The sequence below is a fragment of the Balaenoptera acutorostrata genome, chromosome 9 (assembly GCF_949987535.1).
Source record: "Balaenoptera acutorostrata chromosome 9, mBalAcu1.1, whole genome shotgun sequence".
Classification (NCBI taxonomy): Eukaryota; Metazoa; Chordata; class Mammalia; order Artiodactyla; family Balaenopteridae; genus Balaenoptera; species Balaenoptera acutorostrata.
Genome location: NC_080072.1, coordinates 37,528,387 through 37,546,561, shown reverse-complemented (window position 1 = coordinate 37,546,561; position 18,175 = coordinate 37,528,387). Strand labels below are relative to the sequence as shown.

Sequence of the window (18,175 nt, the reverse complement as noted above, 5' to 3'; positions counted from 1 at the left end):
GTTTTAAAGCTTTGTTAGAGAGCAGTGGTGTGGCCTTTACTCTTTGGGTGGTGTAATGCTAAAGCGTAATCTGGTGTCTCTAGTGAATCATCATAAGTGTTCAACAGGTTCCTTCTATTCTGGCTGCTTGGAATTCAGACATCTCCCAGCCTGTGTGAGCTCTGGGAATTGTTCAGCTAATTGCTCCCTAGGAATTGTTCTTTGCTCAAAATCATGAAATTTTACCATACACATACAGAGATCAGTATTTAGTTAAAGTCTCAAGAGAACTCAATGAAGATTTCTGGAACTCTTTCCCTGAAAATAACATTTGAAATTAATTGTATCTCTTTTTTCCCCCCGTAATAGTAGTACATCTGTATTCTTTTTTTTTTTTTTTTGACTGTGTTGGGTCTTCGTTTCTGTGTGAGGGCTTTCTCTAGTTGCGGCAAGCGGGGGCCACTCTTCATCGCGGTGCACAGGCCTCTCACTGTCGCAGCCTCTCCCGTTGCAGAGCACAGGCTCCAGACGCGCAGGCTCAGTGGTTGTGGCTCATGGGCCTAGTTGCTCCGCGGCACGTGGGATCTTCCCAGACCAGGGCTCTAACCCGTGTGCCCTGCATTGGCAGGCAGATTCTTAACCACTGCACCACCAGGGAAGCCCCACATCTGTATTCTTAATTTCTGTTTTATGTCATATTGCATTGTGTAGAACATTCAAGAATAATGTTAAATAATATAGTGATAGTGGTATTTTTGCTGTGTTCTCACTTTAATCTAAATGCTGCTGTGTTTGCTTTTTATCATATTAGCTCTCAGATTTTGATAAATATTCTCTCAACAAAGAAAGTTACTCTTTATTCTTATGTAGATAAGAGACTTTTTCTATGACTAGATGAATTTTATTAGTAAAGGCCCATTTATCATTATGTGGTAATTTGAGCATGTGTATGTCCTAAAATCCTGCAGTTTCCATCCTAGAGAAACTCTTGTCTTATGGACACAACAGACATATATAACAGTAATCATAGCAGCATTATTTGTAATAAAAAAAATGGAAATAATTTAATGGAAGAACAAATAAATAGCAGTCTATTAATACAGGATACATCTCTGTGAAGTGGAACTATTTTGAATAGGTAATGGTAAGAAGAAATTAGAATCATGGTTACCACTGGAGGTTGGAGAAGAGATGTGATTGGAGGGACATAGCATCATAATACGGGGTTTCAGTGGTTTGTGTAAAATTCCAGCCTGATGTTGGGTCTGTGGAGATCATTTCATTATTTTTATATCTTAAGTATACATTATCTGTCTTTTTATACATAGGAACTACTGTAGAGAAGCAACTAAATTAAGTAATTTACACTAAGACACATTGCTTATAAATAGGAAGGAATTAACAAGCCACTAATTTGTAAAATTCAACACTTGTTAACTTGTGTTGATAATTCAGTAACAGTAATTTAAACCTAATGACCAAGTTGGTAATTACTCTTTTCTGTCATATACTTATAAAACCAATAGCAGTTTATCGTAGAGCAGCTACTCATTTCCAATTTTAGTATCAATAAATGATAAGTTCAGGATATGACTGTTGGTATAAAATAACAATTTTTAAATGTTGGTAAAAAAATAGAAACAAGAAAATATTGCCTACATATTCAAAAATGGAAAATCTCTTAGATTTGTTGAAGATACTTATGACTTCTTCCCTAGGTTAATGTCTTAATGGTCAAGAAAACATGTATTATAGCTTATTAAAGTTATAGAATAAAAATTATTATATAAAATTTAATAGTAGTAAAATTTTTATAAAGTGGCTAAATGTTTTTACAAATAATGTCATAGAGTAGTAAAATTTTGACTGTCTCATGTCCATTAAAGTGTATTAAAACTATAATAATCAATTTTCAGGTAGAGATATGGGGGTACTAGAATGTAGTTGAAGAACATGGGCTCTGGAATCAAACTGCCCTGCTTAACATCCTAGTTCTTCCCTAACTGGCGGTATGACCTTGGGCAAATTGCTTAGCCTTCCTGAACCTTGTTTCTCATCTGTAAAGTGAGGGAAACGTACTTAACCTCACAGAGATATTTTGTAATCATTAAGTGAGATAAATCACATAAAGGCTTTAGAATAGGGCTAGCACAAAATAAGTGTTAAATAAATATTAGCAATTATTATTGTCTAATAATTAACCTGAACTTCTACAAAGTTTGTAGAACTACCTCATAGGTAATCTTTGTCAGGCTATTGATGAGCTTGGCGTGTGATGTAGTTTTGTTTCATTTTCTTAGTAATATAGAGGAATAGGTCAGATACAGAAGCCAAAGAAAGCCAGATGTACGTATTAACATAACACCTACATGTAAAATCACTGTTATATTAGGTTACATAGACTGCATCTTGGGCCACATTATTTTTTCCATTACTCTAATTCCTTAATTTTGTATTAAACTATATAAGCCTTGCCTTTTTTACAGGCTGTGTAGAATGTATCAGTAATGGAATCTTTATACTCTGAAGTATAACTATGAGGTGGTTATGTTGTGTTTTACTGTGTTATTTCACTACCATATTGAAAAGCATTCAGATTCTTTATCCCTTAGTGTGGGGGATTTGATTTGCAGGGTTTTTTAAAATAAGATATTGATTCAGTATTTTGATAGTTTTATGTAGATTCCACAGTCATTTTATGTGGCGCCTCACTGTATCCATCCAGATTTTCAAAGCTATACCTGATAGTATTTGCTGTGATTTTACTCTTATTAAAGCAAGGAATGGTGATCAGTTACAACTTAACAATCTCGTTTTTATTTTTAAATGGCTGTTGGTAAATAAATGAAAAAAACTTAAAATGAGAAGTATCTATAATCAGAAAAGCACATAGATATAATTCCATTTTGGAGTAAAACAAAATTTGGAGCATACAGGATAAGTTTTTAGAGAATCATTCTTTGCCTTGTATTTTTTGTGTTCACTCTTTTACCTGTGTAAGCTCTGTTTTACATTTACGATGTGAGTACCTTAAAGGCCAACAGCCTTGTCATGTGCCTCTATAAAATATACATTTATTTTCACAGCTGTAATTTTCATTTCCCCAAAATGCCATTCACCAAGGGCTCTCTATACGTGTTTTCTCTTCCTTAAAAGCTGTTCCATGTACACTCCTTAAGGTCACCTTGACTTTATTCCTCAGATAATTCATCCATTAATTCTTGTGTAACTTTGCCTTTTACTGCCTTCCGACTATCCCCAATCCTCACCTCCAGCACACTTTAGACACATACCTGTTGTATAATTGTTAATGTAGCTGTTTCTCTTCACCCCTGACCATGAACTCTTTGAGGGCAGGGGCCATGTCTTATTTTTTTTTTTAATGCCCAGGACACACCATAAGGGCTCATATTGAGGAGTCCAGTAACACAGCCCCCAACCCTGCAGTGACCAGTGTAGTTTTGCTTACTCTTTCACAAGCATTTGACACTTGTGCTGGGTAAGTTAGATCTGTTTTGTTCAAAAATTAAACGTAAAATTGCCCTAAAAAATTTTAAGTTAAAAAAAAATTAGTGAAACATTTCACAACAAAAAAAGAGCAGTACTAGGTCTACTGTGTTACTTTTCTGCTACACTGTATTCCTTGAATTCTGAAACACACTTTTTGCCTTTCTTCTATAGGTGAAGCCTTGAAAGGAAAGATCACAGTGCACAAGAATAAGAAAGATCCACGGTCTCTCATTGTGACCCTCACATTGGATAATTCAACTCAAACTTATGGTCTCCAGTGAAAAGGCCACAAAAGCACAACTACTTTGTAGTTTTTGTTGTAGGGGAGGGGTGGGTAGGGAGGGGAGGGAGGGTTTTATGTGAGCACATGGATGATGGGTCCTTTCCTGAGCCTCCGCAGTAGGAGAGAAGCATGGCAGGAATCTGAGGATTCAGCTAAGGAGGGCACTGCCTGATCCTGGTGATCCACCGCCATAATCACATTCTTGGAAGTCTGGTCAGTGAGATTTAACCAAATGTAACCCCTGCATTGAGTTTACCTGGATTGAAAGTCATTTAAATTGGCCTAAATTTGGAACAGAGATAGTCTTTTATTGTTTTTAATAAGTTTCTTACTATAAATTTTAAACACTAGTAATCGATTAGTTATTTGGATGTTTTATTAAGCTAGTAACCGTACACAAGATATTACATATTTTATTGCAGATTTACTTTCTGAGGAGTAGTTTTAATTGTATTTGCTAGAATATCAGGATATAATACATTAAAAGAACAAGCATAAGGGACTAAAATATGGAAACGAGACCACACAAATTGTATTTGAAGACAGCTTAGTTGATTGTTCTCATTTTTTAGCTTCTTCTCTCTTTGCAAATATTCTTGAGTCATATAGTTTTCTAGTATTGCCCAGGAAGTCTAGTTTCATACATTTACCCTAGGTTTCATAAAAGTTTTTAAAGATTGGGATAAATATGTACTTATTTACTAATACTTTTTTCAAACTAGATTTATGTGCAAAGTTAAACATGTAACTGTTAATATACTTATATCACTCTATACAATTGTGTCATTTACAATTATTGACTCAGTTTGAAACGCAGAACAGAAAACATTCAATTAAATGTATACAACAACCATTAGCATTATAAAGTGACATTTCAATATATTAAAGCCTTTTATAAAATCAGAAGCATTTAAAACAAGTCTTAACAAAGGAATCATTTTTAAGATAACGGAAATTTTAAGGAGAGGTGGGTCACATGCTTCTTTTCAGTTCACCAGCTGGTTCTTTTTCAAAACAAGACACACACAAGGCAGCACAGTTTAGTGTTGAGAAGCATGAGCTCTGGAGCCAGTTCAGGCCTTGGCTGCAGCTCTTACTTCCTGTGTAATCTTAGGTTCCTTAACCTCTCTCCCCCTCCATGAATGTTGCCAATTCATAAACTGATACATTTCAACTGTTGATACTTAGATCAGTGCCTGGCACATAGAAAACAGTCAGTACATGCTAGGTGATATTAATTATCATCATCATACAGACAGGGACCCCTTCCAAAGAAGATATGGCATCGACATTAGATCAGTTTGTGAATTGTCAACCTCATCAAATACTACACTAGTATGTATGTGGGAAGATTACAACAGAAATTAATATTTAATGTAGCAAAAACTCTATCAAAAAGAAATCGTCTTTTGGTCTTTATTAGAAAACTGGACTTCTACCAATGGGAAGAATAACCCCTTCAAATGATGATATTTCAGATCATAGTCTAAGTCTTCCTTCATAAGCATGATTTCTCTTTTCACTGGGCTAAACTAGTCAGCTTGTTTTCACCATGATTTGAATTCAGACCATTACTGGAAATGTGTAGTGCTGATAATATAGCACAAAGTACTTGAAATTTTTGTCTGGAATGGCTTCATGTACAAATTTGAGTAGGGTGGGATGATAAAACAAAAATAAGGCCGTAAGATTTACCATTAAATTTTTAAAGTAACCAAAATTTACTTTTTTCTTTTGTTTTTCTTTTTTATAAGTGCATAACAGATACTTTCTACTATTTAAAAGAGTACTTCTCAAAAATGATTTCTTATTAAAACTCTTCTTTGATTTTCAGGGGATTTTCACCCAGTGGCTCTTCTGATTTTCTTCTATTGGTTATAAGTAGTCCAACCATAGTTAGTGGATCTCTGTTCTTTTCAGTTAGCCTTTCCAGGCTGGAACATTCTAATTTGTGTAACTAAACATCTTATGAGATGTGAGAGTCCAAATATTAACTCTTTGATTAGAATTTCAGCCGTTAAACTGTTGTGGAAAGTAAGTACTTTATAGCCCTTTACAGTGATAAATGCAATTTTCTTTCATGCTGTGGCAGATGGGCATTTATGGTTAGCAGTTTGCTCTGTCCCAAGGATCTTATTCCCATTAAGAAAATACATTTTTCTCCTATTTTCCTTTGTGAAAACTAACATAATTTTGTAATGTGTGGGGTTCATCCAAATACGATTAGTCATCTGTTTAGTAGAGCAGTATTTTCTAAAAAGAGCATTTTGAAAGGAATATTCCAAGAAAACAACTGAGAATGTACAGTGGTTGCACAGTGAAGGTGGTTCATACATAGCCTCAACTGCTAGGAACACACTTTAGAATGAATCAGAGAGCTGTCAGATAACTTTGAAATAATTTCTGTTTGGGGAGGAGGGTAAGGCTCCACAGAGTTATTTGCTTTCTTATCACTTAGTCTAGATTAACAGTCTGGTTCACCTGTGTCTTTCAGCATTCTACCTCTGTCACTTTTTTTTTTTTTAAGATTTGTTTATTATTTATTTATTTTACTTATTTTTGGCTGCGTTGGGTCTTAGTTGTGGCACGCAGGATCTTAGTTGAGGCGTGCCGGATCTTTCGTTGCGGCACATGGGATCTTTGTTGCAGTGTGCGGGCTTCTCTATAGTTGTGACACGTGGGTTTTCTCTTCTCTAGTTGTGGCACACAGGCTCCAGGGCGTGTGAGCTCTGTAGTTGTGGCACACGGGGTCCAGAGTGCATGGGCTCTGTAGTTTGCGGCACACAGGCTGTCTGGTTGAGGCGCGCAAGCTTGGTAGTTGTGGCGTGCAGTCTTAGTTGCCCTGCGGCATGTGGGATCTTAGTTCTCTGACCAGGGATCGAACCCGCCTCCCCTGCATTGTAAGGCGGATTCTTTACCACTGGACCACCAAGGAAGTCCCTACCTCTATCACTCCTTAGAAAGGAATATTTAGAATGTATTGTGTGACATTGCTGATTTGAGATCAGTCTAGACTAATCCCACCGATCAGGCTATCAAGTGGAGGAAGTAGTTTAACAGTACAGCTAAGAGCATTCAACAGGAAAAATTAAAACAGGATGAGGCGCCACTTGGCTTCCACTGGCCATTTGGTAAGCTTCTGGGCCATAACATACCCAAAACATCCAGGTATTCAGATTTTCCTGTGTAGTGGAATATCTCAAAAATATATATCAAGTATGCAGTACTGTCATAGGGTTTCAATCTGTTATGAAAGGCAGGGTAAGTAAGATAGCTGAAGTCAAGCATTGTCTACCTTAGGGTCGGTAAACTACAGCTTCAGTCTCAATATTAAGTATCATTCTCACTACCTATCTTTTAAGCTCACTCTCTTTAGTATCCCAATTCCAGTAATCCTGCAGCTGCACCAAGACCAAAATCCACTGATACAGATCACATTTTCACTGTCCCTCACCTCTTCATGTGTACATTTCCCACTTTACCCACCTTAAATCCATAATCCATCATTATAAGCACTGTTTCAGCATGTCTCCCCTGTGTCATCAGGTTTTCCCTTTACTGCTCTGTGATCAACATACAAATAGGCTATTATTTATCCTACGTTAAAAAAAATTTCAACTCCACTTCTCCCTCCTGCTGTTGTGTCACTATTCTAGCTTCCCCTTTACATTGAGAACACTCAGAAAGACTTGTTGATGTTCACTGTTTTGTCTCTTCCCATTATTTTTAAGTGTACAGGATAATGAGTTTTGACAAATGTATGCATATAATCAGCATTCTATTAATATTTAGAACGTTTCCTTCACCACAGAAAGTTTTCTTGTGCCACTTTGCAGTCAACACTTAGCCCTACTCCCCTCCCTGGGCAAACACTAATCTGATTTCTATCAATATAAATTTGTTTTGCCTGGTTTAGAACTTCATATAAATGGAATCATGTAGTATGTACTCTTTCATTTCCAGCTTCTTTCAGCACAGTGTTTTTTGAGATTCATCCATGTTGATATGTGTCAGTAGTCTATTTTTTTATTACTGGATACTATTCCACTTTATAAATGGGATTCTGCTCATTTGTTTATCCATTCACCTGTTGTCGAACACTTAGACTGTTTCCAGATTAAAGCTGTTACGAATAAAGCTGCTGTGAACATTTGTATAAAAATCTTTCTTGAGCCCACCCTCACCAGAACTTCTGCCTCCACAACTCCATTAAACTACTCCAAGGTCACCAGTGAACTACATGTTGCTGATTCCAGTGACCAGTTCTCAGCCCTCGTCTTACTTGCCTTACTAGCAGTACTCAATGCTGATGATCCCTCTCCTGGAAACACTGGGCTTGGCTTTCCCTCCTTCCTCCTTGGCCACTCTTCAGTTTCTTTTGTTGGCTTTCTCTTCACCTTTGACATGTTGGCACCTTGGTCCTGGGATCTCTTTTCTGTCCATCTTCCCTGCCTTGGTGATTTCATCCAGTCTTACAGTTTTAAATACCAATACCTAGATGTATATCTCCAGCCATCTTTCTTCCACGGCAGTCTGTATCCAACTGCTCAGATGACATCTCTAGGTGTCTCAAGGGCATCTCAAAATTAACATTCAAAACTGAATTTCTGATCTTCCCCAAACCCTGCTGTCTTCCTCCATCTCAGTAATGGAACTTCATCTTTCAGCAGTAGCTCAGGCCAGAAAACTTGACCCCTTTCTTTCACTCCACATCCAAGCTGGGCAGCAAATCTTATAGAATCTTCCTTCAAAATACATCCAGAACCAAAATAGATCTCACTACTTCCACTCCTGCCACGCTGGTCCAAAGTGCCATCATCTTTCATCTCAATCACTGGTTCTCAAAATGTGGTCAACACACCCCTAGTGACTCCAAAAAAACCTCTTACAGGAAGTCCAGGAGATCAAAACTGTTTTTGCAATAGTACTAAGACAGTGTTTGCCTTTTTCACTGTATTGATATTTACACTAATGGTGCGAAAGCAATTGTGGGTAAAATTGCTGGGCCCCTAGCACAAATCAAAGTACCAAACTATACTAGTAGTCACTGTATTCTTCACTACCACATACTCTCATTAAAATGTCCTTATGAAGCTGTAAAAAATATTAATTTCATTAAATCTTGACCCTTGAGTACATGTCTTTTTAAATTCTATATGATACTAATAAAGCACTTTTATTGCATACTACAGTAACAATATTTGTCTGCAGGAAAAGCAGTTGTGTGATTTTGAGTTGTGAGCTGAACCAGTCACCTTTTTCATAGAACATCATTTTTACTTGAAAGAATGACTAACAAACTATGACAGACATTGTCCTGCAAAAGAAAAAAGTGAACTTACCACTTCAAATAAGACAACTGATAGAATTTGTTGCTAGTTTCAAGTTTTTAAGCTAAAATTAGAATTTTGGAAAACGTGTATCTACCACTGTGAGCTTGAAGGCTTCCCAGTTCTTCCAGACTGAGATAAATGGTATAGGGAGGAAAACCTCTTTTTCCTCTACCATTTTAAGTTCTCCACTGAGACTTCTGTAACAAAAGGCAGATTAGCAAGAGGAAAGCATACGAATGTATTTAATACAAGTTTTTATGAGACACACAGGCCTTCATAAGCAAGTAAATGAAGACCTTAAGAAACAATTAAACCTGAGTGTTTTTATGTTAGGTTTGATGAAGAGTGGGAAGCCTTGGGAAGATGTAGTAGGACAAAAGTGAGCTGAATTTAGTAAACCGGGAAACAGCAAGGCCCGATTGTTGGATTCTTCCTGGCAGCCCTGTGTCTTCGGAGATAAGGATGTGCCTTTCCTCTGGGTACAGGGAGGGCACCTCTCACATGATGGTTTTATGACCTGCTTCAGGGGACCGTCAGGAGGTCCTTCCTGAAGGTGGAAGAAATAAGAACAAATCAATGTTTATTCTCATAGCCTCTGTTGAGCACTGTGGGTTCACCTGTTTGCTGAGAAGCAACAGGTCATAAGCAGACTAACAAAATAGAAAAGAAAAGAAAGAAAGAATCTCCTTCACGTGCCATTTCTCAGATTTCTTCAGCTTGAAATATTCACTATGCCAAGGTGCCATATCCGGAGGTAGCGTGTTCTGAACCTGGACAGTGGTATAATAACTGATTTTTGACACTGTGTAGTGAAATGTGTCAACATTTGGAAGACATGCATAATTCAGTGAACTAATACTCCCCACTCACCAAATTGCATAATGCTAATAATATCCATTCAAGGGGCAAGATAAACTAGTCATGTTTGGGTTTAGTATTGAAGATTATCTATGTGAGGCCATATTTTCTTCATATACCTCAACCAAAACAACATTTCATAGCAGGCTGAATGCAGAAGCCACTATGATAATCCAGCTACGGTATTCTAAACCAGATAATAGAGATTTGTAAACATGCTAGACAACACCACTCTTGTCAATAAATATTGTTTTGAAAAATATAGTTATTTTCATTAAAAAATGTTATTTCTGTGTGTGGGTTTATTATTATTCAGTGAATTAATCCAGGACTATAAATGTTTCTCAGTTTTAATTTCTAATATAATAACTAGCAGTAGATGTAATCCACATAAACAAAAGCTGTCTGGGGTCCTTAATAATTTTTAAGAATGTAAGACCCTCCTAACTTTTTTTCTCTCAAGACGTAAATCAGATTGTTATTCCTTTACTCAAAACACTCCCAAGAAGCTTCTCATCTCCCTCAGAATAAAAGCGTAAGTCCTTACATTCACCTGCAAAGCCCTACACAGCCTCACATCCCATCACTTACTTCTCTGAAGCATTCCCTACCGCTCCCCCACGGACCCACCTCCAGCCACCCTGGCCTTGCCCTCCTTCCTCACCCTCGTTCCTCACACTGGAAGGCACACTTCTGGCTGAGGCTCTTCCTTCTGCCTAAAAAGCTCTTCTCCCCAGTTGGTCCCCTGACTTATTCCCTCGTCTCCTTCAGGTCTGGCCTCAAAAGTCAGTTTCTCAATGAGACTTCTCTGGCCAGCCAATTTAAAGTTGTACAACCCACACTTACGCTCCCAATCCCCTCCCCCTCTTTTATTTTTCTCATAGCTCTTATTGCCATCTAATATACTATCTATTTTTTTTTTTAAACGTTCATTTTTAATTTACCACTGTGTTTTTTTTTTTTTTTTTTAAGGATTTTCTTTTATTTATTTATTTATTTATTTATTTGTTTATTATTTTTGTCTGTATTGGGTCTTCGGTTCGTGCGAGGGCTTTCTCCAGTTGCGGCAAGCGGGGGCCACTCTTCATCGCGGTGCGGGGACCGCTCTTCATCGCGGTGCGCGGGCCTTTCTCTATCGCGGCCCCTCCCGTTGCGGGGCACAGGCTCCAGACGCGCAGGCTCAGCAATTGTGGCTCACAGGCCCAGTTGCTCCGTGGCATGTGGGATCTTCCCAGACCAGGGCTCGAACCCGTGTCCCCTGCATTAGCAGGCAGATTCTCAACCACTGCGCCACCAGGGAAGCCCTATACTATCTATTTTACCAATTTATCTTTTTTATTTTCTTTCTCCCTCCACTAGAATGTAAGCTCCAGGAGGACAGGGATTTTTGTCCGTTTTATTAACTGCTGTATTGTGCCCTGGCACATAGTAGGAGCTCAATAATTATCTGCTGGATTAAAAAATGAATGCAGGGAATTCCCTGGTGGTCCAGTGGTTAAGACTCGGTGCTTTCACTGCTGAGGCCCAGGTTCAATTACTGGTCAGGGAACAAAGATCCCGTGAGCCACACGGCCAAGAAAAAAAGAATGCAGCGTTTACTGGCCAGTCATCTAGACTTGTGGTTTGCTACAGTTAACCAATGATACAATGCTGGTTTATCCTAATTAATTATTTTATTATCTATGAATTATTTTTGCCTTTCTGAGCTAGGAAACTTATTGCATATCAGTTGTACATATTTAAATGTTTGTTTTTTTCACCCACCCTGATGTTTTAAAATTTCAGAGCCTAAGACTATCATATGGTTTTGAGCCCACAGAAGAACCCTGGGTTTGCATATGGATGAGTCATTTAGTTGACATATACACATTTACATAGTTTTTAATTGACTTACATGTTCATCCTTTTGTATATTTTAGAACTGGCAAAGTAATTCTGCTGTTTGGTAAGTGTGTGGAAACTGTGCAGAGATATAGTTTAAACTTCTTTTAAAAGATCAAATTATTTCTAAAACAATGCTGTTTTCCTTATTTATGAATTAGTAGATACGGAAACAAGGACAAAATTATGAGTGACTCAAAATCTCTTCAACGCACGGCTACATAAACTAATAACATTCATAATAGCAATATTTTAGCTAACGAGAAATCTTGACCATAAATTTTCAAAATCTTACAGAGTTTTATAACAATAGTGACAGCAAGGATTTTTTTAAGTTATGTTTTTGTCTCCATCTCTATCCTAAAGGATGTTGAAAGAACAAAACGTCTTGTGTGGTTTAAGCAGTGCCTTTGGAATGTTTTCTGAAAGCAAACAGCACGTTTTTCCCCCTCGGTGACTGGAGCAGAGACCACATGAACGTGAATGTAGCCCCAGGTCATTCTTTCATTAGTGTGTGTGTGTCTCCAATGACCCTCCTGCTGGGAACCCTAATAGGATTTCTTCCCCTTACACCTTCGTCTGCCCTGGCTTCTCACACTGTTCTATGGTGTTTGGTTTAATGAGGCAACTCCTGTGATTGGGGCGGGGTGTGGGGGGGGAACCTTTTTCCTTAAATAGATACACGGATAGCTGAGGGAATTCAAAATTATGTTCTGTGTTTCTTGCCATTATATGTGACCCAACATTTGATGACAGGCCTGAGTATGCTGAACCAGGAAGATCACAGTAGTCACTTAATCTCAGATCTCAGCCATGGCTGGGCAGGTTGCATCTCGCAGAAGAGGCTCCATCTAGCCTTCATAATGTGGAAAGACGGAAGACACTACCTGGGAGTGGAAAGGGGTGGGTGCAGAAAAGCAGAGGAGAAAGTAGGAACACTAAAATTTTTCTGATGAAGTGAGAACTTGAAATACAATCTGGTGTCGATGGGATAAGCAATAAAATCAATGTGTAAGATGTCTGAAGTAACCAATTATGGAAATCGGAAGGGTAATAGATGCTGGGAAGGTTAGGGTAGTATAAGTAAGTAAAACCCTCTTCTGCTGTAGAGAAAGGTAATAACAGATACTGCCTAAGATGGATGTATCAAAAAATAGAGTTATAAATACATTACTTAAGGATTTAAAGGTGACGGCAAGAAAAATTTAAAACAAATTGTTTAATGAATTAAAAGAGGTTGGTTCTGGGGAGGAGGAGTGGGGTTGAAGAGGACTGGGAAAAGGGAATCTTGTTTTATTATTATGATCTCTTACAATCTTTGATTTTATAACCAAGTGTGTATGTGTAAATACATACATATCTGCTAGGTAATAAAGGTAAAAGATTTGAAACTGAGCCCAAACTAGTGACCTCTCTGATAGTCGATGGAGAGGTGGAGCAGTGTCTGGGATGTCCGGCTCGGGTCTGATTCAGTACATCAGCTTCGGCCGTTAGCCTTGTTCAGATGTGAATGATGCACAGAGGCTTAGAATGGCCTGCACTGATCCTGGTGTCTCAGCCTTGATGTTGAGATTTGGATGAAAGACAAGTAAAGAGCATTACTAAGTGCAATTTCAAAAAGCTGAGTTATTTGCACATCCTTCGGATGGCCTAGAGAAATGGTCCTATCCTAGTTTGGTTACCTACAGAGAATTACGGACACAGAGTAGCTCTGGGGAGCAGGGAGACCCTTTCTCTGCCTCAGCTCTGTATCAAGTCCCACTTGGGAAAGAGAAATCTTGATTTTATGCTTGCTGCTTATGCTGGAGGTGGAAGAGAAACATAACTCTTCAGAGCTCGTTAGTCCAGAAATTTCCTTATTTTTTCCTGCTGGTGGTTTAACCACTTGTTCCCAAATGCAGGTCCACGTGTCCTGGGAGCTTTATTTAAAATGCAGATCCCTGGGCACCATCCTGGAGATTCTCATGCTGTAGGTCTTGAGGAACACTTGGGTATCTATAGTGATTCTGATGTGCAGCCAGGTGTGGGAACAACTGCTTTAATCCAGTCTAGTTATGTAACCCTCACAAACCATCTGAAGAAATAGAAGATCAAAGTTCAAAGACATTGAGTCATTTTCTCAAAATTGCACTTACAGTGAAGTTAGTATTTTAAGCATATGTGTCTGCAGTGGTGTGCTGGTAAACGTTTAACATCCAGTTCTACAAAAACAGACCTCCTCCCCTTCAAAAGAGCTCCAAAAAAAAAAAAAAAAAAGCTCCAATTTGGAGCCCTTGCCAATTTTGGTGGTGTAAATACTCTTTCCATGGCTGACTTCAAGCTACCAACATGATGTCACTGAACTTGGAGGTGGGAAGAGATGCTTAAGAGATCCTAGATATTTCCACCGTGTAGACACAACAACATATATAGACAGAAATAACCTTAACATCAAGGACCTACTGTAAAAAATATATTTATCTATTTTAAATATAGCAGTATGTACATGGTAATCCCAAAGTCCCAGTCCCTCCCTACCGTTGAGATTGGTATAGTGTAGGTCCTAAGAAGTGCTGAGGGAAAGAGACCTGATAACCCTGACCCAAAGTTTCCTTTTTTGTTTAACAGCATTCAGCATCCTGCAGGATCAGTGTTCCTTAGAATCCACTTGCAGACAAGCTGTGCATTTGGGGAAATTCTAGCAAATTGATTAAAGCACAGACTCTGGAGACAGACCACTTGAGTTTGAATCCTGACTCCACCATTTACTAGCTGTGGGTCCTTGGGCAAATATAACCTTCTTGTCTCGGCTTCCTCAGCCATAAAATAGGTATAATAATACAAGCACACCTTGGAGATATTGTGGGCTTGGTTCCATACCACCGCAGTAAAGTAAGTCACATGAATATTTTGGTTTCCTATTGCATAAAAAAGTTATGTTTACACCATACTCTAGTCTATTAAGTGTGCAATAGTATTATGTCTTAAAAAATGTATATACCTTGATTTAAAAATACTTTATTGCTAAAAAATGCTAACCATCCTCTGAGCCTTCAGCAAGTTGTAGGGGGTAATATCAAAGGTCAGTGCTCACAGATCACTATAACAAATATAATAATAATGGAAAAAGCTTGAAATGTTGTGAGAATTACCAGAATGTGACACAGAGACGCAAAGGAAGCAAATGCTGTTGGTAAAATGGCACCGATAGACTTCCTCAACACAGGTTACCCCGAACCTTCAATTTGTAAAAAAATGCAATCTCTTCGAAACGCACTAAAGTAAAGTGCAGTAACATAAGGTCTACCTGTAATACCTATTTCATGTGGTCGTTGCAGAGAGTAAATGAGTGAACGCACATGTAAAGTGCTTAGGGCAATGCCAGGCATCTAAAAAGCACTATGTAAATATAAGCTTTTAGTGTCGTGTTATTCTCATACCACTAGGCTTCCAGCCCAATCGTTCCAGTCTACCCAGCTCTCAGGTTTCCTATCAAGCAATCTGGAAGAAGGCAAAGGGATGGGAGGGAAGGGTCTCTTGACATTCTTTTCTGACATCACAGCATCTCTAGCCACACTAGAGGGATATAGGATTTGCCATTTTCTTTTCTTCCCAGAGCCTGCTAACGGGGACTGTGATTTTAGATGTACATGTATTTAAATAAAAATGCCCTTAACTAGAAACCATTTAGATATCCCATGACATTGGTTACAGAGAAATTTTCCTTTGCATTAAAAAAAAATAATAGTGAGTTTGTCGTAGGCCTCTTCCTTCTGAGTCAGTGTCATCAGGAGCAGGAATTGTTACCCTTCACGGAAGACTGGTTCCAGGTTCTGCCCTTCTGTAGCTATCTCATATCCGTGGCTTTTTCCCAGTCAAGTGAAAGGCATGAACCCTTCCATTTTTTTGCCTTCTTGCCAACTTAGCTGATTGTATTCTGCTCAGTAAAGGGGATGGTGGTGAGGTAACAGCGTACAGAATTTCATAAGAGTTGGCTTAAGAGAAGCTAGCAGTGACTTCATCCTAGTTTTGTGAAAATCTGATTTTATTTGAAAAAGAGTGTGTTGAGGTAAAGAGCATGAAGAAGTCATTCAAAAAATATATATCTAAAAGACCAACAAACAAAAATATTTCTAACCTCACTAGTAATCAAAGAAATGTAATAAAATTAAGATGTCATATTTCTTCTATCAGAGCAAAGATTTTTTTTTTTTAAATTGGCAAAACCTAGTAGTGGCAAAAGTGAGGAAATAAGCACTTTATTGCACTGTTATTCGGAGTATACAATCTTTTTGGAATAATATAGATAATATGCCTCAAGATTCGAAATACATATGCACTTTGCCATAGCAATTTGACTTTAGAAATTTATCACAAGAAGAAATTGGACATGTAAACAAAAGTGTATGTTCAAAGAGGTTCAAAATGGCTCATAATAATAAAAAACTGGAAACCATACTAATTATCTATGTAATAGATTGAATGGTTGGTCTTCTTCACCCCAATCTGCACATGTCTTCATTGTAAGCAAAGTTTAGACTTGGCCATGTGGTGAGCTTTGGTCAATGGTATGTGGGCAGAAGTGACATTAAGCCTAAACTTTAAGAGACTTCAAGTGTTTCTGCTTTCCCTCCTGTGTTTTTGTATTCTCCCTAGCATGCCTCAGTTGGCTCTTTGGCCCCAGAAAGAGGATGAGAGACACATGGAGAAGAGCCATCTTTGCCAGCCTATAGATAGAGCAGCTATAGACTGAAGCAGAACAGCCCAGCTGAGGCCAGGCTAGCTCAGCCAAACTCCAGCCAACCTGCAGACATGTGATATATGTATGGAATTTATATAGAATATGTATAATTTATATAGAATATGTATATTGCTTAAAATTGTTTTAAGCCACTGAGTTTGGGGATGATTTGTTATGTAGCAGTAGTTAACCAATACAGTCCATCAATAGACTGTAATATATTATTATATGGTAAACCATACTACAAAACTGTTATAAATGGTGATATGATCTATATTTACTGACATGAAAAGATGTCTATTCAATATTAAGTGAAAGAAATAAGATTTCAGAACACTATCTAGGTACAATTACACAAACATACACACATAGATGTAAGAAAGAATGTTTTGCAGTGCTTATTTCTCGGGGGGGCAGTCAGGAATCAGCAAAAAAAATTGTTTCTTTTCTCTATAGTTTTGTTTATTGTTTGATTTTATTTTTCAAAGAGCATCCACCTGTTTTATAATCGGAAATAGGGTAATGGCAATGATTATCATATGTACTGAGAGAACAAAAAGATGAGCCTTTGTAGAATAAAGAGAAATGCAGTTAGAGAGGAAAAGAGGAGCCCAGATTACATGCAGCCTTGAAAGGTGGCTAGAGTTCAGATTTGATGTATGAAGAATTAGAAGTAGACATAATAATAGTTAGTATTGATTATTGCTTATGCTAAGTATGCCGGTAAGTGCAGTGTCTCACTTGGTCCTCATAGCAATCTTATGAGGTCAGAGTTTTAACTTTCCTTACTTTACAGAAAAAGAAACTGAGGTTCAGAGAGGATAAATAATTTGCTGTGGCTCACAGAGCTTGGACCTGAACCCACGTCTGTGTCCAGAGCTCATCTTCTCTCCAGTATACACGCTTATTCTCACTGCATGGCTTTGAGCGGAAGGAGGACATGGAGGAGTGCCCAGGAAGCACCAGGTATGGAATCCAAATACCCTGAGGGACTGTGGATAAAGGATAAGTAGAGAGTGTTAGAGGATAGGTCACAGAATCAGCCAGAATGCGAGGTCAGATCCTACCCCTGTAGTTAGGAGCTGAGTAATTGTGCACCAGTTACTTAGGCCCCTCCAGCTCCGGCTCTATCCTTCCATGAAAACAGAGAATAAATAATAAATGCCTTCTTCCTGCTCACAGGAATTACTTCAGTGCCTGGCACAAAAGACACCAATAAATGATTGCTAATATTTTAACGTAAGTAAAGGCACTTTGGAAACTGTAAAATGCCAATCAGATACTAATAGTTGCTATCTGTAATTTGAATGATCACAATAGTTAAAGGAAATTGATCAAGTCAGCTGAGGCGAGATTGGAGTCGCCTGAGAGACGGCTCGCCTGACCTGTGAGTGTCCTGATGGGCTCGGCAACGGGCTGGCAGTGGGGATGCCTGTCAGGCAGGGGAGACATTCCAGTGGAAGAATCCACAAGAATTGGCAACTGGCTGGTAACTGAAGATGCATGAATGTGACAAGTTTAAAAGGCTACCAAGGTTTCAAACCTGGAAAAATAGTGATCTTGATGAAGAAAGCTTCATTCTCAATTTGTGGGAAATGTTTGAAAAGTCAG

At 38.2% G+C, this 18,175-nt stretch overlaps 1 protein-coding gene across 2 annotated transcripts in view; it reads left to right on the top strand.

Moving 5' to 3' along the window:
- PRMT3 (protein arginine methyltransferase 3) overlaps window positions 1–4,324 on the top strand; it is a 138,434-nt gene extending 134,110 nt beyond the window's left edge. Inside the window, exon 16 of one of the 2 annotated variants that reach the window (XM_007174815.3) lies at window positions 3,661–4,324. In XM_007174815.3, the coding sequence (XP_007174877.2) occupies window positions 3,661–3,770 (110 nt within the window). In that variant the 3' untranslated portion in view covers window positions 3,771–4,324. The remainder of the gene's footprint in view (window positions 1–3,660) is intronic. The other variant, XM_057553587.1, reaches the window with a different exon arrangement.
- The last annotated feature ends 13,851 nt before the right edge of the window (window positions 4,325–18,175 follow it).